A 22,183-nucleotide genomic window follows, 5' to 3' on the forward strand; every position below is an offset into this window, starting at 1 on the left:
AGTGGGCGGGGGCGGGCAGAGCAGGGGGGCCCTGGTGCGCACCCACCCTGCACCCACCTATGATGAGACACTCGTCCAGACACCCGAACACGTGGCCCAGAACGATGAGCTTGCCCAGCTGCTGGCTGACAGGGAGCTGGGCCAGCACTCGGCCCAGGAAGGTCAGCTCGCCGTCATGCGGGTTCTCATCCTCTCTCTGCCCGCTGACGGCCAGTGCACCGACCTTGGCCAATGAGAGAGTGCTGTGAGCAAGCCCCGCAGGCAAGGCGTCCAAGCCATAGAACAGAGACCATGGTGAATGGGTTCTGGACAGACACCGAGTCGACAATGACTCAGGAACCAGTAAGGCCACCAAAAATGGTAGGTTTGCTTCCTGACGTGCAGAACAGGCCCTGTCGCTGTTTCCGAGAGGACGAACGGGCAGGGGACTCGAGCAGCCTTCCCACCAGTGCCCACCTAACTCCCAGTGTAAGGTCGTGGCCGCACAACGCTGACCAAAGACCTGACCTGTGCGTCGTCCTGCTGACCTCTCAACAAAACACACTGACCATGCACAGAAACAACCCCCAGAACTTGAGTGTGTGCTGCAGAAACCCAAGCAGACAGGAAAAGGAAGGGTGACAGACCAGAGGCACCACCCAACTGGAGGCGGAGCCCCAACAAAGAGCAGGTACTGGCTGCAGCCCTGGCTGTGAGGGGGAGGGGCAAGGGTGGAGCCTGAGCCCCCTGTGGGGTCAAATCCTCCGAAGCCGCGGGCGGAGTCTGCAGCCACAGTAGCAGCAATGTAGGGTGAGGCTGAATGGCAGGACTGGGGGTCTGCACAGGCCAACAGAGGGACGGCGGCCCCAGAAACCCGTGCATCGGGTGGTCACTGCAGCCTCAGACCTGCAGGGCCCAGTCGGCCTTCACGGGGGAGGGGCGGGGGGGGACATTCACCCACCCTTTGGCATCAATCACTCTCGTGTCAGCATCCATTGCATCTCAGAAGAACCATCGCCTATTGTCCATGCCGTCCAGTGCCAACCCCTGGACTCTGTGGGGGAGGGCGGGGACAGCAACGCAGCTCTGGCAGCGCAATGAAGCGCGCAAGCTCCGTGTGCAGAAGCTGAGGTCACAGTCATACACGTGCTTTCCAAACTGACCACAAGAGCCCTGCCCTGCACACCCATGAGCAGGAGATGGCCCACCTCCTTCAGCAGCAGCACCGTGCGCCCAATGTCGCCCAGGCGGGGTGGGGAGAGGGCTGTGGCCAGCAGAGCCCTGGGCTCGCCCATGTCCAGCAGCTTCACCTTCAACACCGTGCTCCCCAGGGGGCAGCGCTGGGGAGACAGGGCTTCCGTCAGACACAGCACCATCACGAGATCGACTACTCAGTCTCACCACTCGCCCTCCAGAGGGGGGGCGGCAGCGAGGGGAGGAGAGAAAAGGAAAAAACAGGAAGGGGTGAGAGGAAGAGGAGGGGCAGGTGAGAGAGAGGAGGGTGAGAAAGACAGAAAAGGGAAGGAGAGGCAGCGTCGGGGAAAAGCGAGTGCGGACAGAAGAGGAGGAGAGAGAAAGACACAGACAAGGGGAGAGAAGGGGGGTGCGGAGAAGACAGGGACGGCAGAGAAGAAAATGCTAGCCCCGCCCCCCACGCCCCCTCCCAACCCCTGGGGATGAGGGAGGGCGGAGATCTGAGCTGAAGACCGGGGTTCCCACAGCAGGTGGGCAGAGTGAAGCCCGCAGGGCGTCCAGGGCTCGGTGGGTGAGCCCCCACTGCAGCTGAAGGCTGCTGGCCTGACCACTGGCCAGTGAGTTTGCTGGAATCTAAACCATAAACACTTGAAGTGACGTCACTCAGACTGTGGAGCAGAATGGCCCAGGAAACACGAACTCCACCAGGGACCCGAGCTGTTACCAGCATCTCCGGAACGACGTTGTCAGGGATGGCACTGTCCCAGAAGTCCCTGTGCACCAGGCGGTAACAGTAGCCTTTCGACACCCGTCCAGCACGGCCTTCGAGGGAGAAAGGTTCAGAGGCCACGTGGTGTTAATTACTCCAACGTTAGCACAGGTGCGTATTTAAGAAAAACCAGACCCTCGTATCTTCCAGCAGACCAGGTCAGTAGGAACTCGGCAGGTTGGTGTCGGGAGTCGCCCTCACACATGGGAGTGTGGGGCCTCTGCTGGACCGAAAGCTGCTCCATGGCAGACGCTGCGAGAGGATGAGCAACCTTCGGCATGGAGCAGGAGCGGGTGTCTGCACGCCCCGTCCTGCCGGAGTGGGGCTCTGTTACACGAGGAGCCCAGCAATGAGAATACCGCCAGCCCGGGTGGGGAGGGGCCCCAGACACACAGACACATCACCGAGGTACAGCAGACGACGGGAAACAGAGGCGAGGACAGGAGCCCATCGGCCATCAAGGACACGCAAGCTTAAAGCTCAGCAAGGTGTGACTGTGAACCTTGCAGAGCAGCCCCAGCAGAACACGAAGCAAAATCAACACTGGCAGCCGTGGAGGGGACGGGCCACAAGCCATGGACGGCAGTGGCTGTGTCCTGCACACGACACACAACCAGCAAGGGCAGCTGGGCTGGGACTCCAGGAGCCCATGACTCGTGTCCACACCAACATCGCTTTGCGCGGGGCTGTGTTGAGCGCCACCATGCTCGGGAAGCCCCTGCAGTGGCCAGTGCAGCAGGGGGCCGCCCAGCAGTGACCAGGAAGGAGGATCAGCAGTTGCAACCCCTGGGGCGGCCCTGCAGGGCCATCTCTGCAGGCACGGGCTGCAGGGCTCTTGGGCACACACAGCAGCTCCAAAGAGCAGAGAGGCGGTGGAGGGGGGCGGGGGTGCTGGAGGGGCAGTTTCTGCAGCCCCCTGAGCCAGAGAGCTCTTCTCACCACACAGGCTTCGCACGCACAAAGGGGAGGAGACTCCTGTGATGCCCAGGCGGCCCCAGAGATAACCGCCTCTAACACGAATGTGCACTTATTTCTAGCGATTTTCTCTGCCTGTGGATCTTTGTTTTAGGGGTTCTGAGTGGGAGAGGTTAAGCAGAGAGACGACTCTAGTTGAATGTCCTGTTCGCACTTACTCATGTTACTTACTGGCCACAAAGCTTCCCACAGTGAGGGGTGGTCCGAGGCCCTCCCTCCACCGCTACCTAACGGTCTCCCTGAACCCCCTCTGGGTGGTCCAGCCCCTGGGGTTCCAACTGCAGTCCTGCCACCTCCCAGCGCAGCCTGGGCAGGCTACTCGTCCACTGCACAGTGCCGCAGCTCTGCCTGGCGGACGGCACGGGCACTAAGGACACAAGGGACACCTAGAGTCGCACCAGCGCACGCAGGCGCCAGTCAGGGGGGCCCCTCTCTTCTGGACAAGGCAGCCCTCGCCCGCCCTCCCCAAAGGCTCGAGAGTAGCACGGCGTGCCACAGCCCACAGCTAGCGCACGTTCCCGCAGTCGGGCCCGACAAAGAGCCCCACCCCCACTGCCGCAGGGATACTCGGGCACGTCCCAGCAAAGGTGGGACCCTCTGTGCAGCCAGCTCAGAGACAGCAACACTTGGAGGGAGGTCAGAGGAAGGGCACCAAAAACTTACGAGACAAGCCACATGGCTTCCAGAGCTGCCGCCACACACGTGCCAGCTCACTGTGGGCAGCGGCAGCGTAGGGGGTGTCAGGCTGCTGTCCACGACACACGGACACAGACTGTCCCCTCGTTCACTGGACAAGGGGAGGCCACAAGGTTAAGTGGGGAGTCTTCCAACTAGACGCACTGCTGCTTAACCCTGGAAACTGGCTCCAATGAGGAGGTGCGCCAGGGAGCGTGGACACGGGGCAGGCGCACGCCTGAGAACCACACCCTCGCGGGGTCCCCGACCCACCTTTCCTCTGGTTGCAGCTGGTTTTTGACGCCCAGCTCAAGCGCAGACTCTGGTAGTTGGTGTCTTCATCGCAAACCAGAGTTCTGGTCAAACAAAAATCTATAACTGTCATTAAAAAAAAAGCGTAAGCAGACTGCTGACAGGGGACAACTGTGTGACAACTGCAACCCACAGTGACAGAGACAAAACCCTGGAGCTGCATAATGCGCGGCCCAGCCCAGGCGGCTGTGGTCGTGGTGCGCCCCTGGGGACGGCGGGGGCTCCAGGCACGGAGGATGGAGCCCTGCAGGACCTGGCACGTCCCAGGGTGAGCCCCCAGCTGCACCTGACCACCGTGGTCCCTGGGCACCGGGCGGGGGAGAGGAGCAGCTAGGGCTGTCCCCCCGCCCGTGCACCCGGCAGACAGCAGCCCCTGCAACTGCTGTGGGCAGACCCATCTGTCCCTGCCGCAGACGCACGCTGGGCTGCGGCAGGCACTGTGGGCTCTCCCACACCCGTGCTTGGAGCCTGAGAGCTGCAGGTCCCACCGTCCCCACGCCTCTCCTGCATGTCAGTCTCGGCCCCACATGGCTCTGAGGAACGCTTGCCCGCCACAGCGCTCCCAGCCTCAGGACCCGTCATACGCCGAGGCTGAAGGGTCCCATTCTGTTGGAGCACCCAGCACAGCTGAAACGGCCCATCGTGTGTGTCTCGCTCTCCTGTCCCTAGCCTGGCCGTCTCAGCAGGACCCAGACCTCTGTCACTGCCCCGACAAGCACCCTGGTCACCCGTGGCGCAAGGACAAGCCCTGCAGCCCCTGCCCATCCATCCCAGCCACACCCGCCTGCACACTGCTGCTCAGACGGGTCCCTGCGCCAGAGCCACACCTTCCCGTGGCCACTGATCTGCCACCCCAGACCCGTCCCTGTGACGCCTCCTCAGGGACGCCCCCCACCTCCCAGGGGTGCTGCGTGAGGACACAGAGTGGAATCTTACCGTACTTGACGTCTGGGACCGTGACGGAGCTCTCCGCGATGTTGGTGGACAGAATAATCTGCCAAACGCAAGCAAAGGGTCTGCTGTCCCTGCTGCACACGGAAATCACTAGGCAAAGCTAAGAAACCTCAAACTCAAAAATTACTTAAAATTAAGCTTCTGGCGTAAACACCTGGACTCCGTTTGAAATTCGTCACTTTTCCACTGTGTCCCCAACTGACCAAGGGTCCTGGTGCAGGGGGCGGGGGTGGTCGGGCAGAGAGGTCAGTGCAGCCTCCCCTCCCCCCCTGGCAGCCCTGCCGCACCAACACTGCTGACCAGCCTTCAGATGACGAAACTCCATCCCAGAGCACTGACTTGCCCCAACTCACACAACTGCAGGGGAGAGACCCACGTCACCTGCCCAACCCCACATGTCCCTGGCCCTACACCTCAGTGTGGCACCACTGCCTCCCCCGGGGTGAGGGTCACTTTCAGGGGCACAAGGCACAGCCAGGCTGGAAGCCAAGGCAGGGCTGAGGCTGCAGCTACCCTGGGAGCCAGCAGGGGCCAGGCTGCCCAGGGGCTCAGAGCTCCTGCTGGAGTCGGGGGTCCCTGAGTGCTGCGAGCAGCACTAGAGGGGTCGTGACGAGATGGCCCCATTGCTCCCGTGTGGCCAGAGTTGAAAGGACCCCTCCTGGCCCAGCAGCTGTGGCCCAATGGCTTGAGCACCAGCCAAGAACCCAAAGGCAGCAGGTCCGATTCCCAGTCAGGGCACATACCTGGGTGGCAGGCCAGGACCCCAACTGGGGGCCTGGGAGAGGCAACTGATCTGTGTTTCTCTGCCTCTTCCTCCCTCCCTCCCCTTCCCCTGAAACACTAAAGAAAATTTAAAAGTCACCTGAGCAGCCCCACGTTTTGAGGAATCAAAGGAAATAAAAACCTCTGGCAAATGGACTCAGAGCTCAGACAAAACTAAACGAGCCCTGGCCCACGGGGCCAGTGTCTGTCTGGGTGCCCTGCCTCCTACCTTCCTGTACCCGGGGACGGGGCTCAGAAACACATTGCTCTGCTCCTCCAGAATCACGCTCGAGTGCAGCGGGTAGACCTGCAGCCTGGGAGGCAAAGGAAGGGGACAGGGCCCCGGTGAGGCAGGAACACGGGCGGGGGCGCAGCGGACAGGTGACCGCTCACGGAGGTCACTGGTTGGCTTGGACACGAACGGCGGGCCTGCCTGTGAGTAAGAGCATGGCGGCGTCTGCACTGGGGGCCAGTGTGACTGCGGGGAAGCGTCACCCCGACAGTCAGTCCCGAGGAGACGGGGAGCACAGCAGCGTCACGTAAACACACCTTTTCTGAGTCACGTTTGTGAGGAGCTCGTGCATGTAGTTTATCTCACTCAGACCTGGGGGAGAAAAAGAGGCGGGAAAGAAGATGTGTACTGCTGCTAAGAACCTCCCTTCCCTCCTCCCTCCCCCCGCCCCCGCCCTCCTCCCTCCTGAGAGAGAGGGGCAGACCCTGAAGCTCCACTGACTGATGCACTCGCTGGATGGGGCCTGCATGCGCCCTGACTGGGCACTGAACTGGCAACCGTGGTGCATCAGAACGATGCTGCAACCAACTGAGCCGCCCGGCCAGGGCCTAAAACACCAGCCTTCAAATGAAGATGGCCCCTTTCTCAAAGGGGGCCTGCCTTCCTCTGCTTTTCCTCCCCCTCCACTCATGGTATCAGAGTGACAATCGGAAACACACAACACTCCCCTGAGCCAGGGAAGCAATCACGGCACCCTCCCACGCCGTCCTCTACGCAAGGCCGCCCAGCAGTGCAGGGTGGTAATGTCGCCTGTCTCCCTCCCTACTGGTGTCCCCTGTCCCGCAGTGAGCACAAACAATTTCACCACCAAAGAAAGACACTTAGAAAGTATCAGACACTATTACTACAAAGTAGCACTGCCATTAGACCTTAGAACACTCCGGAAGAGGAGAGACAGGCACTGGTGTCAGGGACGGATGGGGGGATGTGCCCTGTGCAACGGCCACGCCTCGAGCCTCAGGGGAAGGAGCGCAGCCCCCAGAGCAGGGAGAGAGCAGCTCCCATTGCCTCAGGCCCTCCAGCCTGAGGCCCTGGGTCCCAGCGGCCCTGGAGCAGGAACGCAGAGCCCTGCACACCAGCTCAGGGAGCAGGGCGCGCTCTCGAACACACTGACAGCTGGCAGCTCCTGGAGCTGGAAGATGTCCCCTGTCAACAGGAGTGAGGCAGCGCTCAGCAGCTAGAAGGCGTTTACGGCGTGCTCAGTGTCAGGCTCTGCTTGGTCGTGTCCCCCCTTAATACGGCCTTCCACATACGCACACGCACACACACGTTTTCCATGAACACTTGCTGAGGCCAACGTGACCCCACCCCGCTGCCGGCTAAGGCATCTCCTGGGTGCAGCACCAGCCACAGCAGCCGTCGCAAGGTGGCAGCACCTGACACTGGAAGCCGCTGCCCTCAGAGACGCGCCTACTGGACGGAGCGCCTTCCGCAGCAAAATGCCTGCGCAGCTGCCACTGCGCTGCACCAAGCCACTCCACCTCGTTCGAACATTAGAAACAGCACTTTGAAAAAGGACAACTACACACAAACTGCTCTTTCGGGTATTTTAAGAGCCTATTTTCTCAGACACTGGAAAAGAAACTCGAGGACCAGCCTGAGAATTCTCATTACAATAACACGATCATGACTTCATAATATTTACTACTATCAAACGAGCTTTAAATACAATGATAACAATCGTCTCACAGTCATAACCATACACATGTAACAAACCAAACTTAACGAAGTCACGTATTTCACTGAAAATTCTGATGGGGGTTAGTGTTGGGAACTGCTCTGCCTGGTTTCAGGAGTTGGAACTACCCCCCATGGCTCAGACTGAGTGAGCGACCTCCAGAACGGGAGACACAAGGAGACAAAGCTGGTCTCTGGTAGCAAACGCTGCCTCGACTTACTCCCCTGCCCCCAGTGCACAGTCGATAGTTGATGACGGGTAAGACCCCTCAGAGGGGGGGCAACCTAAGCTAGACACAATCACTTGGGAGGCCCTCAAGGAAGGACTCGGAGGCTTCAACAAAGAGGGAGTGATGGACCCTCGCCCCCCCCCCCAGCTATTCCGACACAGCCTGAGGCCCCATTTCCATCTTGGAGAAACACTTCCTGGCTCTAATCCACTTAAGCCTAAAAACCTATATGGGGGGAGATGGTGCAGCCCCTTGCCCGGCTAGAGCGAGATCTGGGGTGATCGGGCATAAGAAAGAGTTCCTAAAGTCCTGTGAAACCTGCTTTGCTAAGAGTGCTTTCATTCATATGATAAGGGTCCAAGCAGGAAATGAGTACGTCTCCCAAAGTTTCTGCAACCCCCTTTCCTGACAGACTCTGACTCAGACTGAGCCCTCAGATTCCTTTGAAATGTTATCTACTGTTCAATCCTTGCCGCCTGACATTGATTGATGAGCTTTACCTGTATTCCTGTGTATTACAACCCAATAAAATTGGTTGAGGAAGGGGTTCTTGGTCCTTCTCCTGTGAGAGATTGGCCACCTCTCCTCCCCAAGCAGATCGTGTCTTGGTAATGTTACTTTCATCTATGGCGGACAGGGGGACTTGTGGGCAAAGTTGCCCCTACAGGTTACGCCAAAAACTAAAACTTTCTGCTACCCACACTTTTAGCAACAGGAAGGCCACAGTAACAGGTCAAGGACAGTCCCCAGTGCTCATGTTCTCAGGGTCTAAAACCACTTTGCATAACGTACACCCAGCACAGGCCAGACCTCACCCGGGCATCCCCATGCCGGGTCCCAAGGGTGGGCACTCACCTGGCAGAAACACCAGCACACTGCTCCGCTCCCAGGCCACCTGGGCCCCCGGCCCGGTCTCGCTCCTGTGAAAACCAGGAGGGTGCAGACGTCAGCCAGGCCGGGACAGCCGCTGCTCTCCCGGGACCCCGACGCTGCAGCTCCTGACTGCGGCGGGCACGCAGGCCATGGGAGCGCCTTTCCTTCTCCTACGTGAGGAGACACAGAGACCCGAGGATGCGTTCCAAGGCTCTTTGGGGCCCCAGGCTACTTGATTCCCATTATTTCCTCCTACAAAACGGTCTGGAAAAGTTCTCCTTGAAACTCAGTTACTATACTCACGAGCCTCAAATGCAGAACACTGAAAACGTGCTCTGAGGAGCCCCAACTCCTAGTGGGAAGCACGGTCACGGGGCAAGACTTCAGCCCCCTTGCCCCCACCACACCCAAACCTGGCTCTTTGGAAAGATCCACAAATCTGATGCCCAACCCACCACAGAAGAAACGAGGTGAAGAGCCCAGGACAGCTGGGCGAGGCGCAGGAAGCACAGTGTGTATGAGCCGGCCTAGACAGGCTCCCACCCAGCCAGGTTCTGGGTGACTGATCATAGAAAAAGAACATGACTGCAACTAACTTCAGCACTTCCATCAAAACCACAGGAAACGAGGCGCAGGGAGCGCCCTCTGCAGGCAGCACAGGAAGGACAGCTCCCGGAGCACACAGAGAGCTCGGGAGGCTCAGCAGTCAGCAATCGACAGCGCAGTGAGAGACGGGCAAAAGCCCCGAGAGCCGAGAGCCGTCCCGCCAAGGGGGACGCAGAGATGACAAATGACCCTGAGAAGCGGCGTTCCCCATCCTGTGCAAGCCGGGGGCTGTCAATCACAGTGACTCAGCACCAGCACACGGCCATCAGGGCAGCAATTTTACTCGTAGCTGCCAGAACCTGGAAGCCACCAAGCTGTCCCTCAGCAAGTGATGGATGACGAGGCAGTGCCCCATTTGGACAGTGGAGCGTCACTCAGCACTAGAAAGACAAAGACACGCAGGAGCCTTGGACGCATATCACCAAGTGATAGACCCACTCTGAAAAGGCCACACACCGTGTGATTCCAACTCCATGGGACTCTGGGGAAGGCAAACCTGGCGACGATGAAATGCCCAATGGCTGCTGAGGGTGACAGGGCGGGGCTCGCTCGTCAAGCCCGAAGCACGCACAGCACCCAGAGGGACCCGCGTGTCAGCTGTGGGTGCGGGGGGCTGACACCACTCTGGGGTAAGACTCTGGCAGAGGGGAGGTCACATGGGAACAGGAAAACCTCTGGTAGTTTCTGTTCAATTTTGCTGTGAACCTGAAACTGCTCTGAAAATAAACTGTTTAAAGGGAAAACAATCCACGAGCCCACTGTAACACTGAACACAGACAGAAAGTGAGGAAGAGGAGAGAGTCAGAATAATGAAGGGAAGGCTCCTCTCTAGGGAATAACCCCAGGGAGTGAACGGGAGCAGGAGACAAACTCAGAGCCACCTACACTAACATGACGACTGAGCCTGCCCTGCTCATGGGCGTCTACGAAAGAGGTCAGATGGACGGCTGTCAGGGGGCAGTGCCCACACCAGACCCCATGAGTCCCACGAGGCAGGAAGATAAAATGAGGTGCCCTGGCTTTCCCCAGCAGCCAGCCGCACAACCCCGGGGCGCAGCGAGGCTGGAAGCCAGCCAGAGCGAACAGCAGGCTTCCCCACAGGGACAGGCAGACCGAAAGGCGCCCCGTCCCACCCTCAGACGGTTGGTTACGAACAAGGGAGTGCGATGTGCGTAGGTCACAGCGCAGTAGAGCTGAGACCAGGAAAAGGAGGCGTGTGGAGAGGGCTGCGCGGCAGCCCGACTTCCACACCAACAAAGCTGCGTTGTAGTCATGAGGACGAAACGAGGGTGTTTCCGCTACAGGAGCGCTGAGTGCCGGGAAGAGTGTCCGCCCACTCTTCATCAGAGCAGCTCCTGAGGGACCCGCTGTGGGAGGACGAGGGGGAGGACGTGGTGGGGAGGGCACCCAGGACCCAGGGCGGAGCGGCGAGTGAGGGAATGGTGCCGTCCAGAGGCGCCTCGGCACTCCGACAGATGACGCGAAGCAACGGGGGACTCCTGGGGGCTTGAAAACAGAGCAGGACCAGCGCTCAGCTGCGCGGGGGCTGGAGGGGGGCTGAGCCCGGCCCTCGGCCCCAGGTCTGTTCAAGAGGGATGCGGGACGGTGAGTCACTGCACCCTGTCCCCCTTTCACAGCTGTGACAGCAGGGACACTCGGGCGCATCCCCACACCCGCAGCGCCGGCCCCCGGCCCCAGCAGGTAAGACCACACGCGCTCCCTACGCTCTGCTCTGTGGAGCCAGTTTGGGGAGGCTCAGGGTGTTGCCCTTCCGCACACGGCAGAGTCTGCCTGGGCAGGGGGCTCGGGGGTGGAGCGTTGCCCCGTGCACCACAAGGCTGCAGGTTTGATCCCTGGTCAGGGCGCACACAGGAGGCAACCGAGGTCGCTCTGCCCAGCCCCCTTCCTCTCTCTCAAACCCATGAACACAGTCCCTGGGTCCTCACCCAAAGGTTCTTTGCACCTCTGAACAGCAACTGCAGCTGACCACCACGTACAACCGAGGCCTGTTCCCACGGGACACGTGCTCCCGGCTCCTGAGGTGGCTCTGGGCTTGGGGACCTCTGGACAACAACAAGAGGAGCTGGGAGAGGACTCAGGACAGCACGTCCTTGGGCTGTGCCTCCGAGCTTTCAAAACTGTCTGTCCTTGGCAAGGATTTAAGTGCTTTAAAGTGGAAATTCCCAGACTTCCGCCAAGATGGAGGCATAGGTGGAAACACTGTGCCTTCTCCCACAACCAAGTTTGAATACAACAAAGGTTTGGAGAAACAAAGACACAACCAAAGGACAGAAAATTGAATTATACGAAAGTCTGACTACATCTAACCATTCAACAGGGACGGTAAGAGGGGCGGAGCCAGCAGCGAGCAAGGTCGGGCAGGACAGGTCCCCCGACCCAGGCGCACAGGCGGCCCGGAACCAGTTGGGGTGTGGGGCAGACTGACTGCGGTCGCACATTCGTGCACAGTGAGACGGACCACGCAGGCCCCAGGGGGCGAGGGCTGACGGCAGTGGCACACTCGCGTGCAGTGGGATGAAATGCGTGGGCCCGGTGACGCAGCAGCTGCGGCACCGGTGAGGGCCGCGGCAGCAGGCGGCAGACGGGACGCCATAGTCCCTCTTTGACCCCGCCCCCACATACAGCGTCACAACCCAGCGACTGAGTTGCCCTGCTCTAGTGAACACCTTAGGGCTCCGATCCTGCTACGTAACAGGCACAAACAGCCCAAAAGATGGCGCAAGAAGAACTCAAAGTCCCAGAGCCAATTAACTCTAAGCGACCAAGAAATTGCCAGCCTCTCAGAAGCACAATTCAAGACACTATTTATCAGGATGCTCACAGAACTGGTGGATTATAGTCACAAATTAGAGGAACATATGAAGGCCAAACTAATTGAAATGAAGGGAGATGTCCAGGAATCCAATAGTGATGGAAAGGAAACTGGGACTCAAATCAATGGAATGGACCAGAAGGAAGAACGAAACATCCAACCAGAAAGAAATGAAGAAATTAGAATTCAAAAAAATGAGGAGAGGCTCAGGAACCTCCAAGACATCTTTAAACGTTCTAACATCTGGATTATGGGGGTACCAGAAGGGGGAAAGAAACAGCCACGAGTGGAACACTTATTTGAACAAATAATAAAGGAGAACTTCCCCAGTCTGGCAAAGGAAATAGACTTCCAGGAAATCCAGGAAGCTCAGAGAGTGCCAAAGAAGTTGGACCCAAGGAGGAACACACCAAGGCACATCATAATTACATTAGCCAAGACTAAAATGAAGGAGAGAATCCTAGAAGCAGCAAGGGATAAGGGGACAGTCACCTACAAAGGAGTACCCATCAGACTGTCAGCGGATTTCTCAAAAGAGACCTTACAGGCAAGAAGGGGCTGGAAAGAAGTATTCCAAGTCATGAAATCCAAAGACCTACAGCCAAGATTGCTTTATCCAGCAAAACTTTCATTTAGAATGGAAGGACAGATAAAGTGCTTCTCAGATAAGGTCAAGTTCAAGGAGTTCATCATCACCAAGCCCTTATTATATGAAATGCTAAAGGGACTTATCTAAGAAAAAGAAGGTAAAAAATATGAACAGTGAAAGGACAGCAAACTCACAGTTATTAACCACACCTAAAACAAAAGCAAACCAAGAGGACAGCTAGATCAGAAGTGGAACCATAGAAATGAAGAACACATGGAGGGTTAGCAACAGGGGAGTGGGAGGAGGAGAAGGGGGGAGAAGGCACAGAAAATAGCATAGACAGTAGGTAGAAAATAGGGGGGAGGGCAAGAATAGTGGGGGAAATATAGAATTTAAAGAACTTGAGACACGTGGTTATAAACTAAGGGGGGAGAATGGTGGGGGAGGGGGTGTGCGGGGGGAGGGGAATGAAGGGGAGAATAGAACAACTGTAATGGTATAATCAATAAAATATATTAAAAATAAATAAATAAATAAATAATAAAGTGGAAATTTCCAGTGAAAAACCTGAGAGACCCTGACTTTATTTTCAGACGTGCAGAGTGACTACTGAAATGGTCTGTACCATCAAATCTTAGTGTCCTGAAGACGCAGGCGGCGTGGAGGGGAGTGATTCAAGGGGCAGCCGGAGGCATGTCCCAGCGCTCAGCTGGTGGGGCGGGTCTTACCCACTCTCTCTCATGTCCATGTCATCGAACGTCTGGATCAGGGAGACGGCAACTTCGTACATGTCCTTCGTGATCACTGGCTCCTCCAGGACATGCGGGGAAAGCTGAAACAGCAGGAGCGGCGGCTGGGTGGGCGGCTCCCCTCTGGTGGGGCCACTGTGACAAACACCCCGAGGAGAAGCCAGAGCGCCTGCAGCTGTACCTGAGCACTTGCTAGGTGTCACACACGACCCAAGTGCCAACTCATGCAGAAGGTGCTGGGGCAACCCCTTCCCTAGAGCCGGGGGGGGGGGTGAGGGTTAAGCCCAGCAGCGAAGTGTCTGGCAGGCAGGACACCCACTTGGAAGGCACAGAGCAAGTGGCTCCCAACCCCTGTGGAACCAGGGGAGTCCACGACCGCACAGCCAGGGTGCTGCCGTCCATGAAACCCCCACCCCCAGGAGCCCCGCCACGTCAGCCTCGCCACCCGAGGGAAGGAGTCCTCCAGAACCACAGCTCCAGGGGAGGGACACAGCTCCCAAGGCTTGCCAGCCCGCAGTGACAGCGCTGCTGCGCGTGGCCCCAGCTGGGCGGCCGTCAAGGGCCCTGCTCTGACTGAGCCCCTGTCACAGCCGGCTCCTGCAGCCCGGCTCAGGACACAGGGACTTGAGAGCGGTGGTGGCCCCACACCCATGACAGTGGTGTGGGACAACGACCGCGCTCACGCACTGAGGCCCCAGCAGGCCAGCGTCCCTGCAATGCCCAGGATGACACCTCAAAGTCTGAGTGTCCCCACCGGCGGCCAGAAAACCGCCACAGAGCTTCATGCCCCACGCCCTGTACGTGAGACACCACGGCTGACTTTGCCAGGGACACCTCGGAAGAGCCCTTCGGGGGACCAGATGGAGCAGAGCCAGGAAGGGGAGGGTGGGCCTGGCATCAACAGAAAGGGGCAGAAACGCCAGGGCCCCTGTCCCGAGCTGGGAGCTGGTACCCTGCATGTGGCCACCCCGGAGAGACCAGCACACCAGGCTAGCCCCTTGTCTGAGAGGAGAGCAAGAGACTCCCCAAGTGAAAGGTCCGCAACCAGCCAGAGGGTGGCAGTGGGGAGCGGCAGCCCACAGTGGAGCAGGGTCGCAGAACCCAGGGGCCAGGCACAGGCTCCTCTAAGGGCGGCTCCTTGCAATGAGAGCAAAGGATGGAAAAGGCTCCAAAGGGGAGCTGAGAGGACAGCCAGAGTGGGTGCCAGAAAGACCAGGAGGCACCGGGAACACCAGGCGGGCAGCGCGACCATCAGTGAGATGCGAGGGGCCACCCACACAGACTGTTGAGAGGACGGTCAAGGACACACTCAGGGCGGGAGCTGGGGGCAGCAGAGGCCCATGCAGGCTGGCCAAGAGGGGCGCAGGGCAGGGCGGACGCTGGGAGTGCAGATGGTTTGGTGAAAGCTACCCCGAAACACAGGCCCTATGAGGTGCTTGGAAAGACAAAACACGCAGGATGAACAGGAAAGGAGCGCAGAGGTGCCCTCACGGTGAGGGGTGCAGGGGACAGACAGACACAGCCTCCTGGGAGGGGGCCTCCCCTCCGAGGAGGGGGCGGGCTGGCAGGTGAAACAGCGGAAAGGCCAGTGTGCAGAGGGCAGGTCACGTGTCCTGGCCGCAGCAGAGAGCGCGCCTGGGCACAGTGACGCGGGTGGAAACCACCACAAAGCGGGGGTCTCAACAGAGGTCCGCTGACGCCAAAAGGTCGGTACCACAGAATCCACGCCACACAGTTTTTATAAGGCTCCAAATTAACACGTTGTTGAGGCCAGAATATCCATTCGCTGGAAAACGTACTCGGCACCTGGCAGCTGCCCGTGAGAGGACACACCGTCTCTGGTCTGCTGACCAGAGCCCCAGGCCGGACCCATGCTCGCCCACGGCAGTGACACGCACTCTGTGTGCACTGATTCTTGATGGGGGTTGGCGAGAACGAGCCCCCCTTCCCAAGGGTCAGAAACTGGGAACATCCAAGTGGCCTCTGCAAAGAAGCAGTGCACCAGGAACTGGTTTCCACAGGGAACGGTTAGGAAGGGACAGACACGTCCCTCCAGAGGCTGTTTACAGCGAGGGGGCTGACCACAATCACCATGGCGAAGGAGCCTGACAAACAGGAGGGGGTGGGGGGTCAAGGTCAACAGTGTCTGAGAGGAGCCCAGCGGGAAAGTGAAGGGACAAAGTGGCTCCTGCCCTCTGCAGTCCCTCCCCAAACCCATCACCCACTCTGACCAGGAGGAGAGCCTCAGGCTGGTCCCCACAGAGGATGTCCTGCCATCCCAAGGACACTAGGGCGGCCCCACTGGAGCCCTCACTGTCACCCGAAGTGAGAGCAGGCAGAGCAAGCCCACCACCCAGAAGCCCCTGGGGCCACGAGGCCCTGGGACGGAGGGCAGACGTCGGGGAAACCAGGGCGCCCAGACACAGGGGGGCGTGGGCAGTGGCGTGCGCCCAGGCATGGCACGTGCAGCCTGCACTGCAGGGCCCGGGTGACACGCACGTAAAGCCTGCCTGAGGGGTTCTTCCGACTTCGCTGTTGTTCTGGACGACTGTCTTTTCAACCTGAAAAAACACTACTTTTTAAAGGCCATCACTGGCTTTCCTCTGATGTAGTCTGACTAAATACGGTGGGGGAACCCCCCAAAACGGGATTTATTCGTAAAAAACGTGTACTTAATTCTCACACATTTAAGCTTCAGCCCCTTCAGAGCACTCTCCCTTGGATGCAATGCGCCTGTCGAGCCCGTTTTCCCTGCGCACAGCCCTCTGTGAGATCCCCGATTTTGACGCCTTTCCGTTCCAGCTCTCCCCTCCCCGGCGGCAGCCCACAGGACTTGCTTCATCCAGGGAACAAAGGTCACGCAGGGCGAGATCAGGGGAGTCGGGAGGGTGGGCCCAGGGGCCCAGCCACTTTTGGTCAGGGACTGCTGAGCCCTCAGTGGTGTGGGCAGGTGCACTCGTGGACCACCCATCCTGCCAGGAGCAGGCGCACGGAAAGTCTTTACAGAAATCCGCAGAGGCCCAACGCAGCCTCTCACAGCCACGCCAACTGGTACACCGAGACAGGTGGGCTCCTGAGACACTCGCCTGGGGGGGGAGCCTGGATGACAAGGGCCCGCCCTCCAGAAGTCGATTCTAGTTTTGGGGTGCCCCTCACACAACTGCCCACATTAGGTGAAGCCCCGTCAGCCCCGCCACCCCACACACGGCAGAGCCAAGTCACTCCAACCTCGCAGGTGTCTCTAAAGCGAGGTGACCCCCCCGCCCCGGGCAGGTGGCAGCGCCCAGCAGGACCATGCCCTCGCCACCAGGAGGCCCTGGGAGGGCGGGGCCCCGGGCCTACCCTGCCGTGAGGCACGTGCTGCAGGTCGTCGAGGTAGTGCTCCTCGATGGCGTGGGGCTGCCCGGGCACCTCGAACACGCGCGCAGGGCTCAGCTGGTTCTGCACGGGGACGGCGAAGTAGTCAGCCAGCTCCTTGCAGTTGATGGTGGCTGACATCAGGATGACCTGCAGAGGGGCCAGGAGAGTGAGCACTGGGGTGGGCGCTCGGCAGAGTCCCCGCATTGCTTCTGCCACAGGCACTTCTGAGAGTCGAACAGAACACCGCGGGCAAGCCCCCGGCCAGACGCTGGTTCCTGCAGTTTAAAGGCGCTCAGAGACGCAAGCTTTACTACTTCTAGCTGACCCAGGGAGAAACTGCGTAATCCCCACAGAACTACACCCGCTTCTCCGAAGGGAATTTTGCATCGGACACCAAAGTGCAGACCAGCACAGGCAGCTGGATGGTATGTTCCAGAAACAGGTGGGAGTAAAGCTGCAAAGAGGGAGACAGCGGTGCAGCAGCCGAGAGGAGCCTGCCCAAACCCGGCAGGCTGCGGCACTCAGTCTGGCCAAAAGCAAGTTGGGGGTGACGGTGACGTCCTGGGGGTACTATAGCCCATGGTGCAGGGTCCACAGGACTCTCCAGTCTCCGAGCGCCTGGCAGGGGTGAGCACAGCCCTGTGCACCCAGCAGCTAGGGTGCGGTTGTGCTGGCCTCCATGGAAAGGAAGACGCAGGCACCGCCCGCACAGTCATGTGCTCCGAGCACCTGCACTTCCCTGGCTCGTCCGGCGCCAAGGGTGAAAACCACACTGACCAGGACTCGCTCTGAGATGACACGTCTCACGGTAGAAAAATGCTCTGAGCAGCCACCTGGGTGTCAGAGCGGCCCCCAGGGACACTCCCACCACAGTGGCGATGCAAACAGAGGCCAGGCCTGGACGCCTGGAGCTGCCCACCCCAGCTCTGCCCGGCCCTACCTCACACGCACCCGGAGTGCTACCCGCGGCTGTGAGCTTTCAGAGCCACCGTCTGAGCTAAAACAAGGAGAAGCAGAACTGAGCGACCCGTCACTCACGAAATCAGACTCACCTTCACGAAACGCGAGTTTGTCCTCAGAAGTTTGCGGACCACCAGCAGTAGGAAGTCCATCTCCTCAGTCCGCTCGTGCACCTGCAGGGGACACAGGGCGCCCACGTGGCTCGGGCAGCACATGCGCCGCCACGGATGAGTGGGACGGGGTGTCGGTGCCGGGTCGGCTCTCTCCGCTCATGGCTTCCTCTGGGACTGGGGCTGTTCCTGCGGCAGGTCGTGGACCCGCAAACCAGAGGACCCGAAAGAGGCTGTGGGCGTCCCTGTCCCCCCAGCACTTCTCTCCGGGGCCCTACCGGCACTTGGGGAGAGTGATGTTTAGCACTGTTGGCCCTGCCCACTCGATGCCAACAGCACCCCAGGTCGCCGTGACAACCAAAACCCTCCCCTCCTGTCCCCGGCACAGAGAACCACTGACCGGCATCCCTCCTCTACAGGCCACAAGCTGCCCTGCAACTTCCACCAGTGAGTGCAGGCAGGAGCTGTGCCAGGCAGCAGTGCCCGCCTGGCAGGGCACATCTCGGGGGCTGCAGTTCTAGGGGGAGGGCCAGCCCTGGAGGAGCCGGCTTAGCCAGGAGAGCTGAAGAACCCTCAGGGACAGCGGGTGCCCTGGGGCCTTCCTCACACAGGGGCCTTCTAGGCTGAGCCAACCCTAGGACCTAGGGTCACCCGGCCCCTCTGGCCACCTGGCTTGCCTGCCCTGGAGCCAGGGAGGTCTGGGACATAGGTCTATTTTCCTGCCAGTTAGGACACCTGGACACCCGGGGGGACAGTAATTCTACTGTGGGACACTTTTCTGCCGAAGTAGAGCGATGAGCTGCTGTGTGTGGAAGCAGGGGGTCTCTTCTCCTAGTGTGACCAGCCCAGTGACGGAGTCCTGGGCCATCCCTGGGCCCCGCCACCTCCCTGAGGCCCGTGGAATGGAGGAGTGGGGGAGGGAACGGAGGAAAGGCAGGAACCCCAGCGCCCAAAGGGCGTGCAGCGTTCCGAGTCGGGGCTGGAGACGCTCTCAGAACGCCCTCACAGACTCTCCTCCTCCCCCCCACCCCCCCGCGTAGAGCACACCCCCGACAGACCCCCGGAGTCGCACAGGGACAGAGAGAGCCAGACGCTCCTCGGTGCTGAGGCGCCAGACTCCACGCTCCTGATGGACGGACGGATGGACAGGGTTCCGACCTCACACAACCCAGCCCTGCCCCTCCCGACCTGAGGCCCCGCCCTGCACACGCCTCTGGAGCCGGGAGGGATGAATCCCGGCGTGGCGCTGCCTCCCGCCGCAGCCTAGGCTGGGCCAAGCACAGGGCCGGGGCACCCACCTCGTCGATGAAGATGTGGGTGAACTCCGTCAGACTCTTGGCGCGGACAACCTTCTGCAGGAGGACGCCGGTCGTCATGTAGACCAGCCGGGTGTCCTCTGTGGCGATTCTCTCCAGGCCCACCTGCAACTCGGGGCAAGGGAAGGAGGGCGTTTTCAGGGCTCCAGGGCTGCACTTAACTCCCCCAATGCCATGCCCACTGAGTCATGGAGGAAGAGAGAGAACCAAGTACATCTGTAGGTCACAAAAAAGACACGTTCAAACCGAGGCTCCAGTTCACTCAATTTTTTCCCTTTTTTGAGTGGGAGGAGGTTTGGCTTATCTAGTCATACTACCTATTTCATTTTTACAGTGAGACAATTACGTATGAAGATATCTACATACAGAAATATAATTAAAAGGTTAAAATCATAAAAACCACGAATCTGAGAATTCTCACTTCTTTACTATTCAACTGGAAAAAAATTTAAGGCTATTTTCTTTGCTTTTCAAGAATTCATTTATTTAGAGAGAGAGGAAAGGAGGGAAACATCAGTCTGTGAGATACATCAATTGGTTGCCTCTCACATGCCCCCAACCAGGGACCTGGCCAGCAACCCAGGCATGTGCCTGACTAAGAGCCAAACTGGCGACCTTTCAGTTTGCAGGTCGGCATTCAGCCTACTGAGCCACACCAGCCAGGGCTAGAGCGATTTTCAAGAAACTCTGAGTTTCATTATGTTTACAACATGCCACAGTTCTGCCCTGGCCGGTGTGGCTCAGCTGGCCGGAGCATCATCCTGTCACTGAAAGGTCGCAGGTTCGGTCCCCAGCCAGGGCACGAGCAGTCTCTGGTCTGGACACACACGGGAGGAAACCAACCAATCCTTCTCTCTCACATCGGTGTTTCCCTTGCTCCCTTCCTTTCTAAAAAGCCAAGAAAAAATGTCCTCAGGTGAGGGTAAAAAACACGTGAATAGACAGACACACACCTTTTGCCCTAGTTCTGCTCTATAAGCAGGACAAGTGGCCCTCCCCCGGCCAAGCTCACCTGGTAGCCCACCAGGCCCCCCAGAGCCCAGGCTCGCTCTCTGCTGATCCACCTGGCCACGCTGCTGGCGCCGATCTTGCGCGGCTGTGTGACGGCGATGTGGCAGTAGGCGGCGCGCTGGAGGCAGTGGTCCAGGATGTACTGCGGCAGCTGAGTGCTTTTTCCGCTGCCCGTGGCGCCGTGGATAATGACGACAGAGTTACTTTCGATCAGAGAGACGACCTAGGGTTGAAAAGTCACCTTTCAAACTTGCTGCAGAATGAACGACAACACCAAGCATGACCTACGCACCAAAGGCTTTAGCGTGAGAAGACTTTCAGGATCTGTCCTCCCTCCATCTTTACAAGCCCAATGAACAGCCCCCTGAGCACCACAGGGTGGGCGAGGGGCTCCACGACCGCCACACAGGGAGCAGGAAGGCCTACGAGCGCCGACCGGTGTGCTGTGGGGGCCCGGCTGGCTCCACTCCGCGTCTCAGCTTCCCCACAGAAACATACAGACACCGCGCTGGGCTCTCCACACCCGTCGCTGAGTCTAAATTTCCATTACTTTAGAGTTTTTAAGTAATTCTACTGAGAAAAATGAAATCCTAGTAAGAAAACCATGGAAACACAGCTGTCACTACACTCGAGTGGCTTTACATTCCCACTGGAAACTCTTTAGACACGTTTGGATGGCTAATTTCCGTGGCCCCACGTACAGCCCGCCAACGCCCTGCCATCCGCCTGGACCCATGTGGGCTCTCAGGGCCCAACAGGCTACCCTTGGGACGGGGACGCCCTCAGCTAGTGCCGCCTCTGACACCATGAAGGGCACCTGCTCCACCACGCCACCGTGCCTCGCAAGTCCAGCTAGAGGAGGGGTGTCAAACTCCTTTTTGCCCGGGGCCACATCAGCCTCCCAGCTGCCTTCAAAGCACCGAATGTAATTCTAGGACTGTATAAACGTAACTACTCCTTAACTAGGAGCTGCCACCGGGCCACATTCGGCCCGAGGGCCCGGTGTTTGCCCGAGTGCGCTAGAGTGGAAGAAAAATTCAGCGTGGTGCGTCCGCATTCACTGGGGCCGCCTCCCCAGCAGCACAGTGAGCACACAAGGGAGGGCACGTGGCGCAGGTGTGAGTGCAGGTGCACGCCGCGGTGTCTGGCTGGTGTCTGGCCCGGTCCTGCTCAGTGACACACCCTGACGGGCAGCCATTGAGAGGCAGGAGCGCACTCCAGGACAAAGGGTGAGGAAAACCCGGGGGGACGCCGGGGGCGCTGCACTTGCACGGTAGAAAGACGGGCAGTGAGGCTCCTCCAGTAAGATGCTCTCTGGGGAGCAGGGTCTACTCAGAGCTCCTGGGGGGAGGGTGGGGGCAGGCTTCACAACAAACCAAATGTCAGGTGACCAGCTCCAAAGTGGATGAACCAGGCTGCTGGCCTGGGGCCCACACGAGCCACCTCCCGCCCACCACCCACACCCCTCCCCTGTGGCCCCAGCCCCGCAGGGCCCAGGGCGCCCGCCCAGCACCTGGACTCTCAGCCACAAGTGCCAGGGCTCGGAAGTTGTTGGGACAGCAAGCCTGCGCCAGGACAGGGATGTTCTTACCTCTTCCTTACATCGGTTTATAGGCAGATCAGGGTATCTGTAAGTCATCTCTGGGATGCACATGGCATTGCCTAATCTAGTCGGTGTTGGCCTTGGACCTGGATTGAGACAAAACAAACAAAAACAGTGCTACTTCTCATCTAAAAAAGACGAGGCAAACAACCCGGCGTCCTTTCTGACCTGCACACCCACCACACGCACAGAGGCACCACACACAAGCACCAAGTGCACGTTCCACAGGCTGACCCTGGGGGCAGGGTGATTTGGCCAGTGCCCTGGTCCCACCGTCCACATTCCCGCCCGTGGGCACCCCCACTCCTCCATCACACCCACGGATGCTGCAGGCTCAGCACCACCTTCCGAGAC

The 22,183-nt window shown here is 59.2% G+C and overlaps 1 protein-coding gene across 1 annotated transcript in view; it reads right to left on the bottom strand.

The window, feature by feature from the left end:
• Positions 1–22,183, bottom strand: part of TDRD9 (tudor domain containing 9) — a 53,949-nt gene that overhangs the window by 27,243 nt on the left and 4,523 nt on the right. Inside the window, exons 3-16 of the mRNA XM_037049918.1 lie at positions 21,818–21,915; positions 20,228–20,449; positions 19,198–19,320; positions 17,882–17,962; positions 16,812–16,976; positions 13,449–13,552; positions 8,675–8,739; positions 6,170–6,224; positions 5,850–5,934; positions 4,841–4,898; positions 3,866–3,970; positions 1,898–1,995; positions 1,188–1,319; positions 58–223 (exon numbers count right to left, since the gene is read on the bottom strand). Of these exons, the coding sequence (XP_036905813.1) occupies positions 58–223; positions 1,188–1,319; positions 1,898–1,995; positions 3,866–3,970; positions 4,841–4,898; positions 5,850–5,934; positions 6,170–6,224; positions 8,675–8,739; positions 13,449–13,552; positions 16,812–16,976; positions 17,882–17,962; positions 19,198–19,320; positions 20,228–20,449; positions 21,818–21,915 (1,557 nt within the window). The remainder of the gene's footprint in view (positions 1–57; positions 224–1,187; positions 1,320–1,897; positions 1,996–3,865; positions 3,971–4,840; positions 4,899–5,849; positions 5,935–6,169; positions 6,225–8,674; positions 8,740–13,448; positions 13,553–16,811; positions 16,977–17,881; positions 17,963–19,197; positions 19,321–20,227; positions 20,450–21,817; positions 21,916–22,183) is intronic.

This window comes from Sturnira hondurensis, unplaced genomic scaffold, assembly GCF_014824575.4.
Source record: "Sturnira hondurensis isolate 20B ecotype Veracruz unplaced genomic scaffold, ASM1482457v3 Scaffold0000780, whole genome shotgun sequence".
Lineage (NCBI taxonomy): Eukaryota > Metazoa > Chordata > Mammalia > Chiroptera > Phyllostomidae > Sturnira > Sturnira hondurensis.